The following is a 17905-nucleotide window of genomic DNA, read 5'->3' as shown; positions in this document are numbered from 1 at the left end:
TTTAGCCATCTGGCCTACTCTACGTGACACACCTGCTGGAGCGCGTGCTACGGATGGGTGTTGCCATCGTGACCAGTGAACTGAGATAAGGCGGAGCTTTACCTAGCATGGACTTGTAGATGACCTGGAGCCAGTGGGTCTGGCGACGAATATGTAGCGAGGGCCAGCCGACTAGAGCATACAAGTCGCAGTGGTGGGTGGTAGAAGGTGCTTTAGTGACAAAACGGATGGCACTGTGATAGACTGCATCCAGTTTACTGAGTAGAGTGTTGGAAGCCATTTTGTAGATGACATCGCCGAAGTCGAGGATCGGTAGGATAGTCAGTTTTACTAGGGTAAGCTTGGCGGCGTGAGTGAAGGAGGCTTTGTTGCGTAATAGAAAGCCGACTCTTGATTTGATTTTTGATTGGAGATGTTTGATATGAGTCTGGAAGGAGAGTTTGCAGTCTAGCCAGACACCTAGGTACTTATAGATGTCCACATATTCAAGGTCGGAACCATCCAGGGTGGTGATGCTAGTCGGGCATGCGGGTGCAGGCAGCGATCGGTTGAAAAGCATCTTTTTGTATCCAATTCCGGCTTTAAACGTCTTCACAACAGTATCTCGAACCTGCCTGGTGTGTTCCTTGTTCTTCATGATGCTCTCTGTGCTTTTAACGGACCTCTGAGACTATCACAGTGCAGGTGCATTTATACGGAGACTTGATTACACACAGGTGGATTGTATTTATCATCAGTAGTCATTTAGGTTAACATTGGATCATTCAGAGATCCTCACTGAACTTCTGGAGAGAGCTTGCTGCACTGAAAGTAAAGGGGCTGAATAATTTTGCACGCCCAATTTTTCTGTTTTTGATTTGTTAAAAAAGTTTGAAATATCCAATAAATGTCGTTCCACTTCATGATTGTGTCCCACTTGTTGTTGATTCTTCACAAAAAAATACAGTTTTATATCTTTATGTTTGAAGCCTGAAATGTGGCAAAAGGTCGCAAAGTTCAAGGGGGCCGAATACTTTCGCAAGGCACTGTATTTCCCCCCAAATCAGCCATTTTCAGCTACAATAGTCATTTACAACATAAAAAATGTCAATAACAATAACCAATAGGGTGTGGGTGTCTATGTTTGTTTTTCTATGTTTGGTTTCTGTTTCGGTCTAGTATGGTTCTCAATCAGAGGCAGGTGTCGTTAGTTGAGAATCATACTTAGGTAGCCTGGGTTTCACTGTTGGTTTGTGGGTGTTTGTTTCTGTGTGTGTGTTTGTCGCCACACGGTACTGTTTCGGTTGTTGTAGATTTCACGTTATTGTTTATTGTTTTTGTTCGAGTGTTCCTTTGTCTGTAATAAAAACATTATGGACACTTACCACGCTGCATCTTGGTCCGATCCTTACTCCTCTTCAGACGAAGAGGAGATCTGCCGTTACAATATTTGAGATTCTTCAAAGTAGCTACTCTTTGCCTTGATGACAGCTTTGCACACTCTTGGCATTCTCTCAACCATCTTCATGAGGTAGTCACCTGGAGTGCATTTCAAATAACAGATGCGCCTTGTTAAAAATTAATTTGTGGAATTTCTTTCCTTCTTAATGCGTTTGAGATAATAAGTTGAGTTGTGACAAGGTAGGGGTGGTATACAGAAGATAGCCCTATTTGGTAAAAGACAAGTCCCTATTATGGCAAGAACAGCTCAAATAAGCAAAGAGAAATGACAGACCATCATTACTTTAAGACATGAAGTTCAGTCAATATGGAACATTTCAAGAACTTTGAATGTTTCTTCAAGTGCAATTGCAAAAACCATCAAAGGCTATGATGAAACTGACTCTCATGAGGACCGCCACAGGAAAGGAAGACCCGGTTACCTCTGCTGCAGAGGATAAGTTGTAATGCCTCATCCCTATAGGCTGTCGCATTGTTGTCGGTGATCAGGCCTACTACTGTTGTGTCATTAGCACACACACAGTTTATTAGAGTTATCTGCACCTCAGATTGCAGCCCAAATAAATGCTTCACATAGTTCAAGTCATAGACACATCTCAACATTAACTGTTCAGAGGAGACTGTGTGAATCAGGCCTTCATGGTCAAATTGCTGCAAAGAAACCGCTACTAAAGCACACCAATAAGAAGAAGAGATTTGCTTGGGCCAAGAAACATGAGCAATGAACACTAGACCGGTGGAAATCTGTCCTCTGGTCTGATGAGTCCAATTTGGAGATGTTTGGTTTCAACCGCCGTGTCTTTGTGAGACAGATGAACGGATGATCTCTGCATGTGTTGTTCCCACTGTAAAGCATGGAGGAGGAAGTGTGATGGTGTGGGTGTGCTTTGCTGAATTCAAGGCACACTTAACCAGCATGGCTACCACAACATTCTGCAGCAAAACACCGTCCCATCTGGTTTGCTCTTAGTGGAACTATCATTTGTTTTTCAACAGGACAATGACCGAACACACCTGCAGGCCGTCTAAGGGCTATTTGACCAAGAAGGAGAGTGATGGAGTGCTGCATCAGATGAAATGGCCTCCACAATCACCCGACCTCAACCCAATTGAGATGGTTTGGGATGAGTTGGACCACAGAGTGAAGGAAAAGCAGCCAAAAGGGTGTTAGCAAATGTGGGAACTCCTCCAAGACTGTTGGAAAAGCATTCCAGGAGAAGCTGGTTGAGAGAATGCCAAGAGTTTGTAAAGCTATCATCATAGCAAAGGGTGGCTACTTTGAAGAACTTAAAATATAAAATATATTTTGATTTGTTTAATACTTTTTTGGTTACTACATGATTCCATGTGTTATTTCATAGTTTTGATGTTTTCACTGCTATTCTACAATGTAGAAAATGATAAAAATAAAGAAAAACCCTTGAATGAGTAAATGTGTCCTAACTTTTGACTGTTTTTTTGTTTTTTTTAAATGAACCTTTATTTAACTGGGCAAGTCAGTTAAGAACAAATTCTTACTTACAATGACAGCTTCGCCTATACCTAAACCGGACCAATTTTGCACCGTCCTGTGGGACGCTCAATAACAGCCGGATGTGATACAGCCTGGATTCAAACCAGGTACTACAGTAATGCCTCTTGCACTGAGATGCAGTGTTTTATACCACTGCACAATTTGAGTACCCCCTGGTACTGTATATAAGTTGCGGTCTCGACTTCATGTTGAGACTTCTACATTTGATTGTTCATCAGCAGTCACTTAATTAGCCCATGTCATCAAAGACATTTTTGATTGGTAAAATTGTCTAGCTGCCAGCTATCTCAACTTGTAGTAAGCATGGTCAAATTACCTACCGGGGTGGGGTCCATTGATCATCAGTTATCATAATAAAAACTGCAAACATTTGCCTCCACCCCATGGCTAAATGTGTAGGATTGCAGGAAATTAGCTGTAAAACTGCTCATTTATTTCTCCGCCCCATGGCAAAATGTTTAGAATTTGCTCACAAGGTGTATGTGTGGGGATGGTGTGGGGGTACGAATACCCACAAGCCACTGCAGCCCCTCATGATGAGATTTTTTGTGGCCCTCACCCCATCAAAGTTTGTCATCCCTAATATACTATATCTTTAGAAATCTTCCATTATTAGACACAGGTGTTTCTAAGCTCAGCCTTACCTGACGTCATCCTGTTCCTGTAGCTTTTTTGAACACCTCGGCCTGAGTGGTGTGAACTGTCCCTAAGGATCACAAGAGTGTCTCAGTGCACCTGGATACCATATGGCCCATCAGTGGACCTCTCACCCTGTCCTCTCATTGTTGTATTATTTGGCTCGGCTGATCAGGAGGGAAAGGTAAAGTCTATGGTGGGATGAAACTCAGGTCTCCTTTGTTCCTGATTGATTGGAAAACCCAGGATCCACTCTACTGCTGCTGTTTTATAGCCAATAGCGCTGGCAGCATGCTTTAATTAGTGCTTTGGAAATCTGGCAGTCTCCTGCCTGCAAAGGTAAGGGCAGTGTTTGATTTCTCATGAATTGCCGGTTCATTTGAAGGTTAAAGCAATGTCTATGGCCACACAGTATATGGTTTGATTGTAGCTGGCAGCGACCAGCAGTTGCAAAGCCAAGGACACATTAACTGAGTGGCATGGACTCAGTGAACCTGAAGAGGAGAGGAAGAGAGGAGAGACGTGGATAGTCAGACAATCTTTTGGGGGACAAATAGGACAGAAACATAGGAAGATAAACAGAAAAGAGACAGGCAGCATGCAGCGTTTACAGAAGTTGTGTACTCATCTTTTTATTGCCACGCAAGAAAGTTGAATACAGAACAGTGATAATATACTGCAGATGGAAAATTAATTTCATTCTTTAAATTGTTCAACATCAAATCAATTGTACAAAAAATATAGAAAAAAGAGAACACCGGTGTTAAGGGAATTTTTATCAATGATGACTAATTGTGTATACATTTCAATCAGGACTGACTAGTCCAAATGCTATTATGTACTGTACATATATTAATTTTCTCTCTTGCTCCCATTCCCAATTGTATATAATATAGTCAGGAGTTTAGTAACAATGACAGTCTGTTCCTTTGTACAAATGAATCTCCAGATGGCAGGGATGGACTATCTCCAGACTGTCTAGAATGCTGATTTACAATGACTGACCTTGGCTTCAGGCGAGGAGGGAAGGCTCGAGAACTATAAGGCCTCTCTACTAGTGTCATGAAGAGATAGAACATTTAGAAAACGCTGACGTCATTTTCAGTTTATAACCTGTGGAAAAATGTGTATGTACCAGTACTCTCTTGAATTAAATGCTGTTACCTGACTTTTAAGACCGGGGCTCTGTCCATTCTTATAAAAATATAGGGTCTTACAAGCCCTTCGAATGCATTGACAGAGTAATGAATTCTGATTGGGAAATAATACAGAGGAATTTAGAATTCCTTTAACAACCGGTCAATCCAAAACTAAATAACTCAAGTCAAAACATAAACTAAACAACTCCAGTCAATCCATAAACTAAACAACTCCAGTCAATCTATAAACTAAACAACTCCAGTCAATCCATAAACTAAACAACTCCAGTCAATCCATAAACTAAACAACTCCAGTCAATCTATAAACTAAACAACTCCAGTCAATCTATAAACTAAACAACCCCAGTCAATCTATAAACTAAACAACTCAAGTCAGTCCATAACCTGAACAACTCCAGTCAATCCATTAACTAAACAACAACAAACTTAACAAGATAAATTCATAGCAACACAATGTAATATATTATCAGACAAAACTTTGCTATATTTATTTTTTTACATCTATATATAATGAACTAGTACCCATAAATACAGGTATCCAATAACTGAATCTCACAAATCATATGTCAGGACCGAAAACAGTGGGACAACACTGTATTCTTATAGCTACTGCACAAACAAGAGTAGGGGATAGGGTCTACATTCAAATATGCTTGACTACTAATCACTCATACTATGCAGTGTTCAGTCAAATGTATAAATATACACATAATTAGTTGGACATCATTTTTATGATTGCATGATTACACTTCAGCTGATCTAATCAATGTACGAATCAACATTAGTATTTTAGAAAGCATATTGATCCCTCCATGGGAACTGTATCCATTGGCCCTTGATAGAGTTCAACCCCCAGAAAAAGAACACACACAGATTGTATGGGTTTGATACCCTTCAATTGATTCTGATATCAGATAAGAACTTTTATTAAAACACACCTTAATCAGATGGAAGAGAAACTGCAGATGTTTGATATCTTCACCCTCATCATGTGTATGTACAAGATTTAGTTGAGTTTTTAATAGAAGGTCAAATAACACAAAATCAACAGGGTGACATAGTGGACAAAAACATGATTCAATATTCCATAGTTTCAATGACAGGGTGGAACAGAATGGTTTGACAATAATTGCTAACATCCTCGCCTGGTATGATTATTTACAGATAAACTATAGTTGTGTGAACAAGAGCAATACAGAAGGGGATACACTTCCCATTTCTGAGTATAAGATCTGGATTCAACCCCTATCGCTGAAGTTCCGTGTTGTAGCCCAATTGACATTTAAAGGCAATGGTCTCGCGTTAGCAGAGACTGCATTCATGGAAAACACTGCATATGTCGGCTCAATTGGAAATTACTTTAAAATTTCTAGCGCCATACACTGCTGAGCTTCGGCGAAACAGATTGAATCCAGCCCTAAGCCTTCGTTATGTTTTAGGCTGGGTCGATGTAGCCGCCTATACAAACTGTACAACCTAAGCATACAAACATAACTTTATAATCAGATCAGGTTTAATCTCATCAGGTTTGTATAACTTATTGATTGAATGGGAAAGTCCTCATCCCCCTATACCGGGTTTCCAAGATTATCTTTTGAGTTTCTCCCTGTTACAGCAGGCAGCTTTTACCAGTTCTCTCTCTCTCTCTCTCTCTCTCTCTCTCTCTCTCTCTCTCTCTCTCTCTCTCTCTCTCTCTCTCTCTCTCTCTCTCTCTCTCTCTCTCTCTCTCCTCCTCTCTCTCTCTCTCTCTCTCTCTCTCTCTCTCTCTCTCTCTCTCTCTCTCTCTCTCTCTCTCTCTCTCTCTCTCTCTCTCTCTCTCTCTCTCTCTCTCTCTCTCTCTCTCTCTCTCTCATGACAGTCATCTGAGAGATGTAGGCTCTCTCTCTCCCTCCCTACCCTTCTTGTTCTCTCTCCCTCCTCTCATCCTCTCTCTCGCAGTCCCTCTCCCCCTAATTCTTTCCATCCCTCTCTCTAGAAAACACAGATTCCAGATTTGTCAGACAGATCCTTAATGCAGCCTCTTTGAGTGAAAATCGATATTGTGCAGTTTTCCTCAATTGCTCCCTCAATCAGGGGTAGTTAATGTTGTGAAACCACCTGTAACAGGATGTTGTTGTTATTAATGAGCAACACAATACTAAACCATATTCATCCAGGCAATTAATACAAGACTTCAGCTGCATGCCTGGCTGCCCTGATTGAATCTGCCAACCGGATCCTTCGATCCATTTGCCCACGTGAGGCAAGAGCAGGGCCAGGGAACCAGAGGGTCTGATTCTACTAATTAGGCCACTCACACTTTCCAGTCTTAATTTTGCTCCTTTCAGCCAAGCAGAAAACATAGATTGTTGTCAGAAGGTTAATCAGGAACTAGGCTGGGTAGGTAGGAGCTGGCTGGCTGGGTGCTCTGCTAATTTCAGATACCTGGTTTTAGAGGGGAAGAAAGGGTCAGATATGAAGACGGAGAATTAGGCTCCATTCCAATATTCGAACTGGGACACTAAGAATGAGGGAATGTATAGGTATGACCATGGATTGAAAAATGGTATGCTAGTGTGGAATGGAGTCGTGGAGTAAGGACACTCTGGCTCTCTCTACTATAATGACAATCCTGAGAAAGCAATCATTGACAAAGTAGCAGTAGCAGCAGCAGCAGTAGCAGTAGCAGCAGCAGCAGCAGCAGCAGCAGCAGCAGCAGCAGTAGCAGTAGCAGTAGCAGCAGCAGCAGCAGTAGCAGTAGCAGTAGCAGTAGCAGTAGCAGTAGCAGTAGCAGCAGCAGCAGCAGCAGCAGCAGTAGCAGCAGTAGCAGTGGCAGCAGTAGCAGCAGCAGCAGCAGCAGTAGCAGTAGCAGCTGCAGCAGCAGCAGTAGCAGCAGCAGCAGCAGTAGCAGCAGAAACAGTAGCAGTAGCAGTCGCAGCTGCAGCAGTAGTAGCAGTAGCAGCAGCAGTAGTAGCAGTAGTAGTAGTAGTAATACTACACTTGTAGCAGTCCAGTATTTCCTGCCCTCTCACTCTAGGAGCAGCATCAGACTGCTACATCAGAGTGAGGCCCGCTGACTGTGCTCTCGTCTAACTGTGCTCTAACTGTGCTCTCATCTAACTGTGCTCCAACTGTGCTCTCATCTAACTGTGCTTTTGTCTAACTGTGCTCCATTCTAACTGTGCTTTTGTCTAACTGTGCTCCAACTGTGCTCTCATCTAACTGTGCTCCAACTGTGCTCTCATCTAACTGTGCTCTCATCTACCTGCCCTCTCATTAACTACAGTTCAGCATTCATAGCCCTGGGTCTGGACGCTACCTTCTCTAACTGGATTCTGGACTTCCTGACAGGCAGACCACATGCTGTGAAGATTGGCATCAACACCTGAGTCTCTATTTCCTAAAACTCTGGGGTCCGCCATGGGTGTGTCCACAGCCCTCTGCTGTACTCCCTGTTCACCCACAACTGCGTGGCTTTGCACAACACCAACTCCATCATCAGGTTTGCTGACGACACCACGGTTGTAGGCCTAACCAACAATGATGAGTCAGCCTACAGGGAGGAGGTAAGTAGACTGGCATTGTGAACAACCTCTCCTTCAACGTCAGCAAAACAAAGGAGTTGATTGTTGACTTCAGGAAGCAGAGGAGGGAAAACGCCCTGATCCACATCAAACCAACTGCAGTAGAGAGTCAGCAGTTTTAAGTTCCTCTGCGTCCACATCACCGAGGACTTGACATGTATGGGGTTCCATATCGACTGTTTTGTATAATGCTGTCTATTGTGTTTGCTATTCACCAACATGGACCACTCTTGACAAAAGGGCGCAACAGCGTCTCTACTTCCTAAGGTAGCTGACTACTGCTGCACCATCGAGAGCATCACGGCCTGCATACGGTTGCATCACGGCCTGGTACGGGAATTGCTCCGTCCACGACCTCAAGGCCCTCCAGAGGGTGGTGAAGATGACCCAGTACATCATAATAATATATATATAGTATTGGATTATATATTCTGCCTTCCTGTATTATACTTATAATAACATGTTTATTGTATTCTACTGAGCCATTTACATTATGTTCGTATTCTTATCTTTTAATATTTCTTATTATTGTTGCATTGTCCAGAAGGAACCTGCCAGTAAGCATTTGGTATACCATGTGTATCCCGTACAAACGACTAATAAAAATTGATGCTGGGGAGTCAGGAAGGATGACTCTTCTCTATTAGGTTATGTTGAGTGTAGAATGCGGCTCAGACAACATACAATGAGCTCCAAAAGTACAACATTTGTTGTTGTTTTGGCTCTGTACTTCAGCACTTTGGATTTGAAATGATGCAATAACTATGAGGTTAAAGTGCAGACTGTCAACTTTAATTTTAGGACATTTTTGAAATTGTTTAGAAATTACAGCACTTTTGTACATAGTTCCCCCATTTTAGGGGACTAAAAGTATAGGGCCAAATCGACTTATGTGTATTAAAATAGTAACAAATTAAGCATTTGGTCCCATATTCATAGCACACAATGAGTACATCAAGCTTGTGACTCTACATTCTTGACAAACTATAAATGAATGGTAAATAACGTATTGTGTCATTTTGGAGTCAGTTTTATTGTAAACATGAAAATAATATGTTTCTAAACACTTCTATATTAATGTGGATGCTACCATGATTACAGATAATATTGAATTAATCATAAATAATGATGAGTGATAAAGTTACAGATGCACAAATAGAGTCACATCCTTGCTGTAGTCATTGCATGCATTAAAAAATATATTTTTTACTACTTTAATATGCACTACATGACCAAACGTATGTGGACACCTGCTCGTTAAACATCTCATTCCAAAATCATGGCCATTACTAAGGGGGGAGTTGGTCCCCCCTTTGCTGCTATAACAGCCTCCACTCTTCTGGGAAGGCTTTCCATTAGATGGAACGTTGCTGCTGGGACTTGGTTCCATTCAGCCACAAGAGCATAAGTGAGGTCGGGCACTGATGTTGGGCGACTAAGCCGGGCTAGCAGTCAGCGTTCCAATTCATCCCAAAGGTGTTTGATGGGGTTGAGGTCAGGGCTCTGTGCAGGCCAGTCAATTTCTTCCACAACAAACTTGACAAACCATTTCTGTATGGACATTTCTTTGTGCACAGGCGCATTGAAACAGGAAAGGGTCTTTGTTGCCACAAAGTTGGAAGTACAGAATCGTCTAGAATGTCATTGTATGCTGTAGCGTTACGATATCCCTTCACTGGAGCTAAAGGGCCTAGTCCGAACCATGAAAAATAACCCCAGACCATCATTCCTCTTCCACCAAACTGTACAATTGGAACTATGCATTGGGGCAGGTAGCGTTCTCCTGGCATCCGCCAAACCCAGATTCGTCCGTCGGACTGCCAGAGGGTGAAGCGTGATTCGTCACTCCAGAGAACGCGTTTCCACCACTCCAGAGTCCAATGGAGGAGAGCTTTACACCCCTCCAGCCGACGCTTGGCATTGCACATGGTGATCTTAGGCTTGTGTGCGGCTGCTCAGCCATGGAAACCCCTTTCTTGAAGCTCCCGATGAAATTGCTTTCAGAGGCCGATCACTTTACAGGTAGTGTACTGACCTGTTGCACCCTCTACAACCACTGTGATTATTATTATTTGACCCTGCTGGTCATCTATGAACGTTTGAATATCTTGGCAATGTACTGTTATAATCTCCACCCAGCACCGCCAGAAGAGAACTGACCACCCCTCAGAGCCTGGTTCCTCTCTATGTTTCTTCCTATGTTCTGGCCTATCTAGGGAGTTTTTCCTAGCCAACGTGCTTCTACATCTACATTGCTTGCTGTTTGGGGTTTTAGGCTGGGTTTCTATATAGCACTTTGTGACATCGGCTGATGTAAAAGGGCTTTATAAATACATTTGATTGATTGATCAATTGAGAGGCAGTTTGGAACTCGGTAGTGAGTGTTGCAACCGAGGACAGACGATTTTTACGCGCAACGTGCTTCAGCACCTGGCTGTCCCGTTCTACCACTTTGCGGCTGAGCCATTGTTGCTCCTAGACGTTTCCACTTCACAATAACAGCACTTACAGTTGACCTGGGCATCTCTAGCAGGGCAGAAATTTGATGAACTGACTTGTTGGAATGGTGCCATCCTATGATGGTGCCACGTTGAAAGTCACTGAGCTCTTCAGTAAGGCCATTCTACTGCCAGTGTTTGTCTATGGAGATTGCATGGGTGTGTACTCGATTTTATACACCTGCCAGCAACGGGTGTGGCTAAAATAGCCGCATCCATTAATTTGAATGGGTGTCCACATACTTTTGTATGTATACAGTGCCTTCGGAAAGTATTCAGACCCCTTGACTTTTTCCACACTTTGTTACATTACAGCCTTATTCAAAATGTATTAAATAAAACAAAACTCCTCAGCAATCTACACACAATATCCCATAATGACAAAGCTTAAACAGGTTTTTAGATAGTTTTGCTAATTTATATAAGAATAATGAAATACCTTATTTACCTAAGATTTCAGACCCTTTGCTATGAGACTAAAAACTGAGCTCAAGTGCATCCTGTTTCCATTGATCATCCTTGACATGTTCTTACAACTTGATTGGAGTCTACCTGTGGTAAATTCAATTGACTGGACATGATTTGGAAAGGTACGCAACTATCTATAAAAGGTCCCACAGTTGACAGTGCATGTCACAGCAAAAACCAAGCCTTGAGGTCGAAAGAATTGTCCGTAGAGCTCAGAGGATTGTGTCGAGGCACAGATCTGGGGAAGGGTACCAAAAAATGTCTGCAGCACTGAAGGTCCCCAAGAATACAGTGCCCTCCATCATTCTTAAATGGAAGAAGTTTGGAACCACCAAGACTAGAGCTGGCCACCGGCCAAACTGAGCAATCACCGGGAGAAGGGCCTTGGTCAGGGAGGTGACCAAGAACCCAATGAGCTCTAGAGTTCCTCTGTGGAGATGGGAGATCCTTCCCGAATGACAACCATCTCTGCAGCACTCCACCAATCAGGCCTTTATGGTGGAGTTGCCAGACGGATTTCTTTTCTCAGTAAAATATGCATGACAGCCTGCTTGGAGTTTTCCAAAAGGCACCTAAAGGATTCTCAGACCATGAGAAACAAGATTCTCTGGTCTGATGAAACAAACATTGAACTCTTTGGCCTGAATGCCAAGCATCACGTCTGGAGGAAACCTGGCACCAAGGTGAAGCATGGTGGTGGCAGCATCATGCTGTGGGGACGTTTTTCAGCGGTAGGGCTGGGAGACTAGTCAGGATCGAGGCAAAGATGAATGGAGCACAGTACTGAGAGATCCTTGATGAAAGCCTGCTCCAGAGCGCTCAGGACTTAAGACTGGGGCGAAGGTTCACCTTCCAACAGGACAATGACCCTAAGCACACAGCCAAAACAACGCAGGAGTGGCTTCAGGACAAGTCTCTGAACTTGAACCTGATCGAACATCTCTGGAGAGTCCTGAAAATAGCTGTGCAGCAACCCTCCCCATCCAACCTGACAGAGCTTGAGAGGATCTGCAGAGAAGAATGAGAGAAACTCCCCAAATACAGGTGTGCCAAGCTTGTAGCGTCATACCCAAGAAGACTCAAGGCTGTAATCACTGCCAAAGGTGCTTCAACAAAGTACTGAGTAAAGAGTCTGAATACTTATGGAAAGTATTTCTAACATTTCTATAAACCAGTTTTTTTTTGTCATTATGGGTTATTGGTGTAGATTGATGAGGAAAATATTTCAGAAGGCACTGTATATAGTGCACATATAAGTAGATTTGGCACAATACTCTTGGTTCCCTAAAATGCGGGGACTATGTACAAAAAGTGCTGTAATTTCAAAACGGTTCACCTGAAAATACCCTCAAATTAAAGCTGACAGTCTGCACTTTAACCTCATAGTCATTGTATCACTTCAAATCCTAAGTGCAGAGCCAAAACAACAACAATTGTGTCACTGTTCCAATACTTTTGGAGCTCACTGTATGTTCTGCTTTTTCTGCCTGGTTTCTTTGCCTACTTGCATCCCTGCCTGCTTTCTCTGCCTGCCTGCATCCCTGCCTGCCCGCCTGCTTGCCTTCCAGCCTTTCTGTCCACCTACCTGCCTCCCTGCCTGCCTCCCTGCCTGCCTGCCTCCATGCTTGCCTGACTACCTGCCTGCCTCCCTACCTCCCTATCTGCCTGTCTCCCTGCTGCCATGAGATCAGTGTGAACTTTAAGGATGACAGTATGGGGTTCAAATTTCTGCATGGCTGGATTAATTCAACTGAGTGTTGTGATAATGCACATCCTGAAAACATTTACCTGTTTTTTTATCCTGTCTTTCACAGTGGAACCACGAGCTGAGCAAAAAGGAGGAAATGAGAAAGAAAACCAACTACCGGGATGTTTACAACCAGTACAGAGTGCTTTCTATAGGCTGCAGACTGACTATACATTCAGGTTGTATAGATTTTACTGTTCAATTTGCTTGAAGATATCTTGTCTTCTACTTTTAGACCATTTCATATTTGGATGCCCTAGCAACAGTATTTTCCACAAACACCAGAGTGAAGTGGTCGCCAAAGTTCAAGAGGACACAGTCATACAAAAATACAAAAAGAAATAAATGTTTTTGGCACATTGTATTAATCACAATATTCTGTAGCAATAATACACATGAGGGATGACACTTCAGGGCCTCGCCAAACACCGTAGAACAGAAATGATTCAGAACCACATTTAGCTCTCTCTTTACATTTTCTTTACCTGAAGTTTGTCTTTTCTAAGAGGGATAGATAGAATGAAAGAGAGAGAAAAAGGGACATGTAAAAAGATGGCTGTATCACTACAACTGGCCATGGTCTGTAGTCACATTTTAAAATATTGGATCACAGATTCTCTGTGATTCTCTGTGTGAACAGCATTAGGACGGATGCGTTTTTCAGGAGTACAGTACTATCCTCCAGATGATGCTTTTGCCTCCTTGCCTTCGGGCCAGCAGTGATCAAGTACTGTTCTTCAAATATACAGGACAATAATCTCCAGAATGTGTTGACGACCGAGTGAGTTTCAAGGTTACAAGAGCAGAAGAAAGCCCATAATGTTCGTAGTCCAAAGCCCATAACCCATAGCCCTAAAACTGTGACCAATTAAATGGCTTTGTAGGAGAGAGCCGCTTTAATGAATGTCCTTTCCTTCGCCACAGTTTGATGTTTCCATGCTCAATGTTTTAGCCCCAGCCATTGCGGTGTCCATAGATCTCATATTGCTTGTCGGATTTGGTAACGCAATCCATGGCAATCTCATGCTTTCTTTTGCTGATGCTGTATTCACGTTTCACTGTCATTGGTTGATTATGTTACCATTACACAGGAGATATTATAACACACACAATGAATTTGATACTTCTGTTGGACGTTGTCATGGATATACCATCCCGCCCCCCTCTCCTGACTGAGGGTCTGTGTAGGATTGACTGACAGTCACTTGTGCAGGGATCCACTCATACTGGACGACAAATGCAAGCACACTGCCACACCACCAGGGTGCTCTGTTCTGGCCCCCACTACCGGGACACACCACAACCAGGGCCTTACACACCACCATCTCTGTCCTCTCCCGCTCTGCCTAATAGGTGACTCTGCTTTGGAGACTATCGTCCCCCTCTCCCACTCTCTCACACAGTCACCTCCGTCTTACTGTTGGTCACAAAGTAAGGCTGAGTGGGCAGGAAGTGCTGACTGTGGCTCTGGGAGCGGGACTGACTGTGCAGCTCGTTGATCTGCTCCACCGTGCACTGGGGCCTCTTGGAGCCGTAACCCTTCCTCCTACCCATCGTTTCAGTCCCGTCCCAGCCCTTCGGCCCCCTGGGGGCTGCGATGGTGTGGGAGCTGTAGGCCAGTGAGTTGTGTTGTTGCTGCTGATATTGGTGGTGTTGTTGGTGGTGAGGACCAGGAACCGTCCCGGTGTGGTGGTGAGGCCCCGGGAAAGTCCCTGTTCTAGTCATGCTGGACATGGTCATGGCTCCTGGACCTTTATTACTGAGCCTGTCACTACTGTTGCTGAGTCTTTGGGGCTTCTGTCCGTTCTGCTTGGGTGCGGTCAGCATGGTGGAGCCCTGGTAGGTGCTGGATAGGATGGGCAAACTGCTGGGCATCTCTGTGATGTAGGTGGCCACTGGCTTGGGGCCCAGGGAACCCAGGGTGCTGATGGGACTCAAAGGGTTGTTGTGCGCCATGGGGTTGTTGTGGGCCATGGGGTTGTTGTGGGCCATGGGGTTGTTGTGGGCCATGGGGTTGTTGTGGTCCATGGAGTTGTTGTGGGCCATGGAGTTGTTGTGGGCCATGGGGTTGTTGTGGGCCATGGAGTTGTTGTGGGCCATGGGGTTGTTGTGGGCCATGGGGTTATTGTGGGCCATGGGGTTGTTGTGCGCAATGGGGTTGTTGTGGGCCATGGGGTTATTGTGGGCCATGGGGTTGATGTGGGACATCGGCTTGATGTGGGACATAGTTTTGTTGTGGGACACGGGTTTGGTGTGGGACATGGGTTTGATGTGGGGCATGGGGTTGTTGTGGGCCATGGGGTTGTTGTGGGGCATGGGGTTGTTGTGGGCCATAGGGTTGTTGTGGACCATGGGATTGATGTGGGGCATGGGGTTGATGTGGGGCATGGGGTTGATGTGGGGCATGGGGTTGATGTGGGGCATGGGGTTGTTGTGGGGCATGGGGTTGTTGTGGGCCATGGGGTTGTTGTGGGCCATGGAGTTGTTGTGGGCCATGGGGTTGTTGTGGGCCATGGGGTTATTGTAGGCCATGGGGTTGTTGTGGGCCATGGGGTTGTTGTGGGCCATGGGGTTGTTCATTGGATTGTGGGTCATGGTGGGGTTATTCATTAGGTTGTGGGACATAGCGTTGTTGGTCATGGGGTTCAGAGGTCGCATAGGGTTCATGTGTTGGAGGGGGAGGCCTCCTTTGGACGGCAGCTCCATCATCAGACGCGGTTTGTTGTAGAAGTCACCGTTGGACTTGGCCGCTGCATGGGGATAGAGGCAGAAGCACAGTTTAGGGAAAGATGTTTCCCAGTTTATAACACAGATGGGCAACTACGGTCCTCAAGCACTTTTGGTATCCTATATACTGTAAAAGTAGTTATATTTCAGGTTGTGCACTTACTTGTGTTCTTACTTGTCACGCCCTGACCTTAGAGATCCTTTAAATTCTCTGTTTGGTAGGTCAGGGTGTGACTAGGGTGGGAAATCTATGTTTATATTTCTTTGTTGGCCGAGTATGGTTCCCAATCAGAGGCAGCTGTCTATCGTTGTCTCTGATTGGGGAACATACTTAGACAGCCCTTTTTCCCACCTTGTCTTTTTGTGTTGCATTCATAGCTTTACGTTCGTTGAGTTGTTTATTGCTTTTAGTGGAACATTTCAAATGAAAGAAAATGTACGGCTACCACGCTGCACCTTGGTCTTCATTTAACGACGGACGTAACATTACTGTAATACACTCTGGTTCTTACTGTAATAAAAACAGGTTCTTACTGTAATACACTGGTTGTTAGTCTAATACATGCTGGTTCTTACTGTAATATCATACCGATAACAAACATATAGCATTGTTCAGATAATAAGGAATTCACATCCTTCAGCCATGTCATTCAGGTTACATTCATCACACCCACACTCTCTCTCATGCTGCATCTCAGATTATTAATGGCAAATGTTATTATGAACATTAGTTTCCTTTATCGAGTCTAAAAGAAAATATGTTTTCACTTTCACCCTGTGGGAGGAGAAACTTATATTATATTTCGATTAACTTTTCCAACGGACCTGGATTCATCCAGAAAGACTCCCCTCACGGAAAAACACATGAATTTCACGTGATCACATATGATTTTATGTGAAGTTAATGTGATAACATGTGCAAGACGTGATAACACGAACCTACACGTGACAACATTTGAGCACATGTGAAAACCCAGGTGTCAAATGCAATTGAGATATTTTATCTTAAAAGGCATAATTGACATGATTCAACTTAAACAGTCATGGTCCCTGCAGGTTTTGCCTTGTTCCTGGTTTGTTCAAGGGACATCCCAATAACGTTTTTAGGATGTTCTTAGAACGTTGTGTCATGGTCAGCTGGAAGTTTTTGTCTAGTTGCTGTGAAAATACAGTAAATACACTAGTTACTGTATCTTTACAGCTAAATTAAGGTATGAATGTTAAATGACTGTATGCTGCTGTATGCTGATTACTTGGAACTCAACCTCAGCTGGGAATTTGAATTCACAAACTCTTGGTTGCTAGATACCTGAAGTTCCTGCTGCGCCACCAGATCTCTGGACATAACGGAGATTGGCTATACATAAATTACTCTTCAAAAGTTTGGGTTCACCTAGAAATGTCCTTGCTTTTGAAATAAAGCTATTTTTTGTCCATTAAAATAACATAAAATTGATCAGAAATACAGTGTAGACATTATTAATGTTGTAAATTACTATTGTAGCTGGAAACGCCTGATTTTTTCATGGAATTTCTACATAAACGTACAGAGGCCCATTAACAACAACCATCACTCCTGTGTTCCAATGTCACGTTGTGTTAGCTAATCCAAGTTTATAATTTTAAAAGCCTAATTGATCATTAGCAAACCCTTTTGCAATTATGTTAGCACAGCTGAAAACTGTTGTCCTGATTATCGAAGCAATAAAACTATGCTTTTTTAGACTAGTTGAGTATCTGGAGCATCGGCATTTGTGTGTTCGATTACAGGCTCAAAATGGCCAGAAACAAATAGAGAAATGCGAGAAATTGCCAAGAAACTGAAGATCTTGTACAACACTGTCTACTACACCCTTCACAGAACAGTGTGAACTGAGCAAGAGGACAAGTACATTAGAGTGTCTAGTTTGAGAAACAGACTCCTCACAAGTCCTCAACGGGCAGCTTCATTAAATAGTACCCACAAAACATCAGTCTCAACGTCAACAGTGAAGAGGCAACTCCGGGATGCTGGCCGTTTTATATATGGAAAAACAGATAGTAAAAAATACATCAAAAGGAAGTTTGTTTTAAAGTGTTTGCCCTATATCTGAGATGTATGTATGTATTTTTATATATATATTTTTACTTTG

At 43.4% G+C, this 17905-nt stretch overlaps 1 protein-coding gene across 1 annotated transcript in view; it reads right to left on the bottom strand.

Annotated features, from left to right (window-relative positions):
* Positions 1–13388: 13388 nt before the first annotated feature.
* Positions 13389–17905, bottom strand: part of LOC109898933 (protein shisa-9B-like) — a 79916-nt gene continuing 75399 nt past the window's right edge. Inside the window, exon 4 of the mRNA XM_020493986.2 lies at positions 13389–15796. Within this exon, the coding sequence (XP_020349575.2) occupies positions 14442–15796 (1355 nt within the window). The 3' untranslated portion in view covers positions 13389–14441. The remainder of the gene's footprint in view (positions 15797–17905) is intronic.

The sequence above is a fragment of the Oncorhynchus kisutch genome, linkage group LG11, assembly GCF_002021735.2.
Source record: "Oncorhynchus kisutch isolate 150728-3 linkage group LG11, Okis_V2, whole genome shotgun sequence".
Lineage (NCBI taxonomy): Eukaryota > Metazoa > Chordata > Actinopteri > Salmoniformes > Salmonidae > Oncorhynchus > Oncorhynchus kisutch.
The sequence above is the reverse complement of the archived record's forward strand: the minus strand, read 5'-3'. Positions and strand labels throughout refer to the sequence as shown.